This window comes from Fulmarus glacialis, unplaced genomic scaffold (genome assembly GCF_000690835.1).
Source record: "Fulmarus glacialis isolate BGI_N327 unplaced genomic scaffold, ASM69083v1 scaffold44724, whole genome shotgun sequence".
NCBI classification, from domain to species: Eukaryota; Metazoa; Chordata; class Aves; order Procellariiformes; family Procellariidae; genus Fulmarus; species Fulmarus glacialis.
In genome coordinates, this window is record NW_009210721.1 from 32,187 (window position 1) to 41,661 (window position 9,475).

Sequence of the window (9,475 nt, forward strand, 5' to 3'; positions counted from 1 at the left end):
GGGGGGGCGGAAATAGTAAAAAAAAAATCACCCTCTTAGAGAACAAAAAGAAGGGAACAACATACTTTGCAACACAGAACTTCAAGTAAACTTTGCAACACAGAACTTCAAGTAAATTAAGTAAAAGTCAGTGGTGCTCTGGGCTCTACCACTTGCCTGGTAAAAATTCTCTACCATGCATAAAGCTGTTTCAGGATGCAGATTTATCTTTCAACATAAAGACCTAGCAAATATGTCAAACAAAATATTTTTTTCTAATCAGGTGGGCTACCCAGAGCCATATTTTTAGTGCTGTGACACAAGCCTGTCTCCATTTAGAACTTTCCTTTCAGACCTTTTAAAAGATCATCCCCAAAGCAGTCTGCTAAACAGACCCAAGTTTCTTTAGCCTCTCATTCAGAAGGCCAGCCAGTGTTTCGAATTCATCTCCTTTACCTGCAGAAGCAGCTTGTAAATTTGTCCTTGCAATTCTCTTATCTCTTTCTCAACACTGCTCGTTTCTTTACTTTTTGCAGCAAAGACATCTTCATTCAGAGGGCTTCTGGAGAGAGCCAACAAAATTTCACTATTAATTTTAATTTGCTGAAGAAAAGGCAGCTATAAACAGAGTTACAACAGACTCTTTTTTTAATTATCATTATTTTATTTTGACTGTTTCGCTGAATCAACACAAAAGGATGTTATCTGTTCCACAGCAGCTCTGCTAGGGTAGTGGGGCAGTGCTACGAGAGCAGTGCTTCATGTGAAGCCCCAGGGAAGTCAGTACACCAGCGTAGTGACGTGAGTTAAGGTTGACAAGCATCTACCCCTCTGCCTCCTTCACCCAGAAGACAAATTCACACCCCATAAAATCTTGAATAAAAGACCACTTTGAAAAGTCAAAAGGCCATCCCAAAAAGCCATTTCATAGAAGAGAAACCAGGTAAGAGGAAGGCAGCCAGTCATTCATATTTCCCAATCTCTTGGAAACTAAGGAAAAACATCTGAAAAATTAACTTGCACATTCAAGACTAATTGCATTTTTAAAAGAGGTTACCTTGGTAAATATTTAGATTCTGTATCAAGTGAATGTTGCCAAAGAAAACAAGCCAGAAGGTGATTTTGGTTACATGTCTGTCAATTAATGTTTTTTTTTTGTGAGACAATCATGAATGAATGTCAACTAATTATTTGTTACAAGTGATATACTTTTCACGCTGCTTTTTAGCTTTTACTCTGCTTGTCTAAAACTGGTATTTTGATTTAGACATAACCGTTGTCACAGTATTTGGACATCAACCATGTGGAAAAACATATGCTAAAAAAAAGTTGGCTTCGCCTTTTACTTCAAAGTAATTTAATTATTTTCATACTAAATAAACAAGACTAATGCTGTTCCAAAGGAATGTGTTGCAAGACAGATGCTAGGCAGTTGTCACAGACTGCAGGAGCAACTTCATGTCTCTAATTCAGTACTGAGACTGTTTTGTTTTGCAGAGTATTCAATGAAAAGCATTTTAATAGATCAATTCTACAACTGACTTACGTCCGGACTTTGTGTCGGCCAATGATGAACACTACTTTCCTGCTCCAAGGATTCACAAAACTGGACCAGCTGGTATCCAGTATGACATAATCCCCATTTTGAGTACAAAATCTAATAGGTAAATGTTCAAAAGGGGGTTGGCCAGCAAATTTCAGGACTGAAAAAAACCAATCAAGAAACAAGGTTTAGTTTACATTATGACACAGTAGTGCAAGTGCAAACACTAATGACTGGCGTCCTTTAAAACTTTGGGTTTGAATTTGCTTTGATCTGAAACTGGTTGCTTTAATTCATGAATTTATTTATTTTTGTCTAGACTGCAGATTAGTCACATGTCAAGCAATATGATAATGCAAGAATGTTAGAACCAGTAGAAATCCCTCTTAAAGCAACTGTACTTACTCTTCCGGTGAACAGTAATCATCAAAGGACGATCTTCTGGGTGCAAATACATCAGTATGGATGTTCCAATTAAATCTTGAGGTAAGTAACCCAACAAAGGCACTGCTCTGAAACCCGAACACATTATCACTGATTATAATACAGTTTTGAGTATTTACACCCTTAACCCTTTGCTTGTCAGTGAAGTCCCCATGCACAATCTACAATAGCATGAGTTAAGGCTACACAACATTTTCCAGCCCATTTAATAATCCTCCAGTGCAATGCAGACATGTAAATACCAATGAGAAATATTTCTGTGCCTGGAGATCTAACAGATTGTCACATTTGCAGGCAGTTTTGTGCTTGTCTACATGCAAAGAAAAAAAAAAGGGATCTTGAAGAAACTGGTCACAGGCAAAATGTCAGTTAGAAATCTGATATGGATGCTGCAAAGCATGTTGTAAAAACACTCTTGTGGCTTTGCAGGAGACAGCTTTAGTCTGGCCAAATTTATTTGACCCAGCTCAATACAGCTGTATCTCCACACTGTGATCCCCAGAGCTTTGCATTATGTGGGCTTTCCACTGTCTGGGTTACCATAGGTCCCCATTGCTCTGGATAATGAAAACTGACTGCAGTTCTGCAGTTCTGTTTAATTCACATTTTAAGTCAACAAAGGAGATTATGCCCGTGGAATTCTAGATGTTTTTCCATGACCGGAATAACACAAAACTACTTTGTTTAATTAACTACTGCCAACTGCACAGTTCAACTACTTTACTTGGGTCTACAGCTGCATCACCAAAGGATTTTTTGCTACCTCTCCATACACACCTTACAGGTCTTAAGATTCAAATCTCACCTGTCATCTATCTCAAGAAAAACACATCCAGGGGTGTGAGTGGTGGTGAAGATTCTTTTATCCATAGGAATTCGAGGAGCTAATAGAAAAAGAAATATTTACTGAAAAAAATACTCACCAAGACAGAAAGCCTAACCGTTACTTTTGCTCATGATAGAGAGTTATTGGCTCCTGAACTTCTTAATTGTTCACTTCTTTCTGTCCAGTAACTCATAGAAATGTTACAAATTTTTAGGTGCTACAGACTTCTCTCAAAAATAAAAATAGTGAGAAGAGGTCGAATGCTTTGGGGCCTTGCAAAGAAGGCACAGATGCTCTGGATTCGCATGCATGCATGCACAGACACACAAACTGGAAGTTACACAGGTGAGACTACCAAGCACAAGTTCTAAACAAAGGAAGCAGACTTTCATATACTGCATTTTCCTATTGGCTTAGTTTTTTCACTGGAGTCTCCTGACTTGCCTTCGTATCCAGAGTGAATTTTCTCAGCCAAAGCTAAGCAACAAGATTCTGCATCCACGTGGACAGAAGTACACACATGGACCAAGTACGGGGTGATTCGGAAGGGGTAACAACGCATTTCTTGTTCTTGATCTTTACCACCCCTGAGGAAAAGTAAAAGGGATTAATGCACTGGTTTCAAGACTCAAATACTCCACGCCAGGGCCGAGAGCCCTGCACAGAGAAGTTATACTGAGCACACAGACCAAGATAATCAGAATCTCCCGAGGTCCTACGCACACTCCCTTGCGATGCAAGGCCGACACATTCAACAATACTGATCTTGCTCCCCTTAAAACCAAGTAGGTGTTTTGCCTCCAATACTTGCATTCAGAGGCTGTTCTAGAAATGCCATTACTCTAATGGTTAAAGACCACCTTCTAATTCTCAGCCCAAATGTATTCATGAGAACCACTCATGTGGTCCTGTGCTCTCTTTCAAGTTAAAGAGTTCTTTTTCTGTTTGTTGTTTATTCTGTACCATTTTTAGGGGGAAAAAACCAACCCCAAAACCAACTGTCTCTCTCAAGTTTTGTTTCACTGACCTACGTAAGTAAGACTCCTCCAGCCTCGGTTCAGAAATAGTTGCTGTTCTTTGATTGTCCTCCTCCCATGAGAATATGTCTTCCTAGAACATGTGTAAGCAGTAGCAGTACATAACATTCTAGATGAGATCTTAATCAGGGCTTTGTAACAACTGCACTAGCGATTGCCTGTTTCTATTGCAAGTGCTTTTTTTCACCTGTTATAATTGCAGTATCTTACCCAGCTCTGAAAGAATTGAGATAAATTTTTGGACATTATCACTTACACTAGAAATTACTTCCTTATTCCACACTTAAGTTTTGTAAAATGTTTCTAGAGAGAAGTTAGAGTCATAAAAAGTACTACTGACAGCTCCCCCTTTTGAAAAAAAAGATACAAATGGAAATTGGATAGAGCAGAAGTTTAACCCACAAAAAAACATTTTCATACTTAAGCCTACTGTGTGCTTGTGAAAAAATATTTTTACATGAAGCCCACATAATCAAAAGGATCTGTTATATAAAGGAAGGAGAGATATCGTGTGAAAATATGAAGAAAAACTATTGCAAAATGTTTATGTATCCTACAAACAGTTCCCCCAACTTAAAATTGATTATCTGTCCTGCTATGTTTATTCCAAGTGCCCTTACACAATTCAAGAGACAAAGGTGGTTTTAGAGGTCAGGTTTTTGAAACACAGATGAATGAATCAATGATTGATTGAAAGATGGAATAAGTATTATATCTGCTCAGAAGCAAACAGTTCTTACTGAAATCAAGAGACCACCCGAGTCTGGAACAGAACTGCACTGAAGATTACAGGCCAATCTCATTTGTTTTTTTTCTGCTTTTAGCACTAAGATTAGCCAGGTACAAAGCAACAAACTGCATCCATAGTGACAGCAAGTAGTATCTCATGATTCAGGTCTCATACTGGGATTCAGGTGACTGAGTTTCTGTTACTGCCTCTGTCACAAACGCTCGAGCAATCTTAAGCAAAACCCCTGTTGCCTCCACTCTCAAACCGTAAAAGGGGGAGCAGCAATTTTTCACAAGATCATTCTTCTCCTGCACAACAGTACTGAAGGAAACCGATAGGTCCAAAAGAAACATGTATTAACAGTTTTCCTTTCTACCCCCATGCAAGTTTAAGCATCACTATGGGAAAGATATCCAAAATGTCCTATATTAAACACAATAAGCAAATTCTGTAATGGAGTTCCACACTGGTCAGTTGTAACAACAGAACACACTTTCTGCCCAGTACTGTACTCTTTGCCCAGCCTTCACAAAGGTAAAACTATAATAATGTACTTGCCTGATCCTGCAGAAAAAGGATTTCACCTGGGCATATTCATACAGAGAAGCTAGTAAGAACAACACACATTGAAAGTATCAGTTAATATCCTTAAAAAGGTCTCAGAAGGTACCTTAAAAAGGTATCAGAACTATTTTAAACTCTGCATTCTCCAGACTTTCTGAGCAAGACCGAAGTCTCACAACCTGCTCTTTATTAGCTAATTCAATAACTCAAATGTTATCTCTCTTCTCCAGCCCACTCACTCTTGGAGAAATGGCTGACCTGGAACTAAATTCGGAGGAAACACATACGATCTAAAAAACTCCTTTCCCCAGTGCATCACTATGGAAAGGAAAGGTGAAAATTCCTGGCTTTATGAGCCATGTACCAAAACTATACAGAGCCAAGAGTTATGGGGAGAGGAAAATTCAGTAACAGTTCACAGCAAGAAAATAACAGTTCCATAGGGGTGCCACATCTCTGCTGGGTAGGCACATGACTGGCTTCCAAACTGTGGAATCCCTGACATGTTAGCGTTAGCAGCCTCTGATGTCTCACATTGTTTGATAGCAAGGATTTCGGACTTCCCAGCTTTCATGCCAGAACAGGCCCACAGCTAGGTGGGCACAAGACATGGCCTTGGCATGCAAGCTATACTTGAATTGCTCACAAATAACAAAGGACTCAAAAGTCACCATTTAGGCACATCCAGCACTAAACAGCAAGTCAGCTTAAAACTTGGGTTCAGTGACCTATGTTCACAGCAGGCTCAGGCGGACCATAAAGACAAAGCACCTAAGCAACCGTAAAATGTAGATTAAACAACTTTAAATTCACACAAAACAATGAAGTATCTGCCTTTTACTTACCTCAAGTAAGAGTTAAGCCTCTAGGAGGCTAGCTAGGACTAGCTGCATAGCTACTGAAGTTTTCAAAGTAGAAAGGGAACAAGCATGGCTTATGTATATTGCTAGCATAAGCATGTAAAATGAACAACTATTCTATCCTCATTCTGCAAAGACAGAAAGACACATAAAGCATTTAAGAGCATTGCCAAGACCCACCTGTTTGACTTTCCATGTTCCAAAGCGGCAGGTGGGACTGATCGATGTGTGTGTAGAACACACTCACATCCTGAGGGACAAGCAGCTCTACAAACCGGGAAGAGTCCAATACTTTCTTCTTACAGTTTAGAATGGATGCTGCCTGCTCAGAAATATGCAGTATGCGTCCGGAAAGCAAGGAGAACACAGCCACAAACGTGTCCTGGAAAACAAACATTGTTAAAGGCAACACATGGTAGCAATATTGTAAGGATAAAAAACCAAAACAAAACTAACCCCAAACCAACCAACCAAACCAACCCCAAACCACCACACACCACAACCTAAGGCAGAGGTTCAAAAATGTGTTCTTAAGTTAGCCTCCAATTAAAGTTGTGTGTGAGCTACTACAATCTCCAATGCTATAGTAGCTTACTCATGATTTACAAATACTAATAAGACTGAAATATCAAAACTGAAACAGATTACAGTGATGCTTGCCATTTTCCAGAATGACCGGTTATCACTCCATACACTTCTCCCCAAATATCAGAGTATTCACCACAATTCCACATACAAAAATATTCTAAGAACTTTTCAAGTAGAAAGCATTTGCAATATTTCTGATACGGCACCTAACAGTACCGAATCTCAAGAAACACTCTCTCCTTTGAAGCAGAGCCAGAAAACATGACACATACTGCAAATCAAGAAAAAAAAAATTAAATCCAGGAGTACAAATAGAAACCAAAGTCCGTCACAACTATGGACTTGATCAGCTTTGAAAACATTCTGCTAAGTCTGTCTCACAAGATTACTATGCTGTAAATGAATTCTCAAATAAGATACTCAAAGAGATATTTGTTGCTTCTAGCAAAAAAAGAAAAATAGGTATTTCTTCACTTATTGCTGTTGGGTACCCTGAGTTAGCACAGATAAGTAGTCGTCTTGATCTACCTTTAAAAACACAAAGACCTGTCTGGCTAAAAGCTAAATGCTTTTCAATTTTACACATTCTATTTCCACAAAACGATGTAAGGAAACTAAATAGAGAGTGAAACGGCAAGTGATGAACTCCTTGAGTGTGCCTGAATTCCTTACAGTGTTTTTTGGAGTGTGTTGAGATGCAACTGCCACCAACTCTTCTATGCTGTATGTCATCACATCTGTCTGAAACACTCTTCGGTCATTCAGAGCCTGGAAAAAGTCATTGTTTGCTAATTGGAAAACAAAAAAACCAAAACAAAACAAAACAAAACAAAACAAACAAAAAAAAACAAACAGGAAAAGCAAAACAAACACAAGGAAGTCAGTAAGGAGACTATTTTGAAAGTATTTCTTACAGCCCTTGTACTTTGTCATCTTTTTGGTGAAGTCCAAGGTGAGATGAGGAAGGTCTGCGTAGTGACAAAGGAAAAAGGAATACTGATTATACTATTGGAGTGACCTACATATGTTACAGAAAACGAGCATGATGAAGTAAGAAGGACAAAACATGATGGCAAAAGAACAATTTCAGCTACTTAGTTCTGTTGGTAAACACAGATCTATCCAATAATTTTTCAAAGTGGGACGGGAATGCTGTTTTTTCAATATACACAGAAAGTTATTAGTAGGCACCTATTACCTATAGGATTCTGAAGAAAAGAGAAGCAGGAGGCGGGCATTTCAATAGAACAGATAACATGATTATTTAAAAAAAACCCACAGTGCTTCAGAAAGTCAATTGCTTGCAGGATAACTGGAATGCTTTCATTTGTTTTAATGTTATTTGTGGCCAGACATGTCTATTCAAACCTGCTGTATAGCTTCTATGCTTGCAGATTTTTTCCACACATACCTTGGACCTGTTGGACACACTGCAAGGCATAGTTGAGAGCACTGACGGTACTGGGCTTGCTGGAATTCCTTTTCTCTTCAGGCAAACACCTTTTCATTTCTTGGATCATCATCATCAGATCTCTGTGAGACTGGCTCCAATTCAGCTGCTCACTGTAAAATAGAGGTTAAACTTTACTGGAGACTTCTGCTATAGGAGCTTCTTTTCTGTCAATTAATTAAAATTATTCATGAAATTAGCATTTTATGGGCTTGGCCGCAGAGTCACAGAATATCCGGAAATGTCCTAATGCTCATTCACTTCATTTCCTGTTGTATCTTTCTCACTTATTTGCTACTTAATCTTTTCTCCTCTACCTTCCTCCTTTCCTACTCCAACATGTCATGGATGGCAAAGTGACATCATAACCAATCTGCTTGCTAAGATGCTTAGCAACTAAAAATAAGCTGATGTTTACTCTAGATTTTCTAAATCTCACTGGTATTAAAATCACAAATAGATGCTGATTCTTTATGTAAAGAAGTCTTTCTAGCCTTGAAGGCTAGAATTATCTGATTATAAGCACTTCAGGGAAACGTGAGGTCCTCAAAATACACCTGATGCAAAGATTTCATTCCTCAAGTGATTCAGGAGTCTTCATTATACTTTTAACAGAGTCGTTGGCCTCAACAGCTGCAAGGTTATTAACAAGCAAAATCTCCTTCTTCTTACTTTTGCTTATTTCACTGACTGAAAAATAAGCAGTCAATATCCTCAAAACACAGATCGATTCTAATCCTACAGATCAGATATGAACACTGTTATTTTAAATAACTTCTGTCCACTTGGCATTTTTATTAGTATCATGCTCTTGCTACATAAATCACTAAATAAGTTCAAGTATTGCATGTTAACTTTACGTGCCAGTTCAACATAAATTACAGCTCTTGAACTGCCTTTTTTTTATTAAAAAAAAAAAAAATTAGCACCTCATTGAATTTCTGAACTTTAGGGGAAAATATTATTTAAGTAATTTCTGCTTTACTACTGCTAAATGCAGTCTTTAGATTAAGTAGATACAGAAACCACAAAAGGGTCAATGACATATCTGGATCAGCCAATCTAAGAACGAGGCAAACAGCTTATGAGGAACCATGCAGCAGCAATCTAATCTACATGCGAGACCATTATAAACATCACGGCTTGTGGTTCAGGCAAGCTTCCTTGGTGTACTGTAGTAAGCGAAGCCCGAGAAGAACTCTGGATCACAGCTACACCGGGTCCTTGATTCTGACTTTAGCTCTCTGCTCAATCAATACAAGCAATAGGACAATCAGTTACACGCTGCCAAGAGTTACCTGTTAACTTTGCTTTGCCTCACGAAACTTCCAGCTGAACAGCCATTTGACTCACAACTGCAGAAAGCTGGGGAGTTTGGCCCGTTGAACCGTTTCCCGCTAGAGCTGGTTCCCGTACACATCGTGCAACGTAAGCCTGCATCCCCCCACCGCTCC

The 9,475-nt window shown here is 38.8% G+C and overlaps 1 protein-coding gene across 1 annotated transcript in view; it reads right to left on the reverse strand.

Annotated features, from left to right (window-relative positions):
- PER3 (period circadian clock 3) overlaps nt 1-8,132 on the reverse strand; it is an 18,696-nt gene extending 10,564 nt beyond the window's left edge. The window contains exons 1-9 of the mRNA XM_009577267.1: nt 7,983-8,132; nt 7,244-7,359; nt 6,164-6,365; nt 5,118-5,166; nt 3,237-3,379; nt 2,772-2,850; nt 1,928-2,034; nt 1,526-1,682; nt 436-541 (exon numbers count right to left, since the gene is read on the reverse strand). Coding sequence (XP_009575562.1) covers nt 436-541; nt 1,526-1,682; nt 1,928-2,034; nt 2,772-2,850; nt 3,237-3,379; nt 5,118-5,166; nt 6,164-6,365; nt 7,244-7,359; nt 7,983-8,097 — 1,074 coding nt within the window. The 5' untranslated portion in view covers nt 8,098-8,132. The remainder of the gene's footprint in view (nt 1-435; nt 542-1,525; nt 1,683-1,927; nt 2,035-2,771; nt 2,851-3,236; nt 3,380-5,117; nt 5,167-6,163; nt 6,366-7,243; nt 7,360-7,982) is intronic.
- Nucleotides 8,133-9,475: the final 1,343 nt, after the last annotated feature.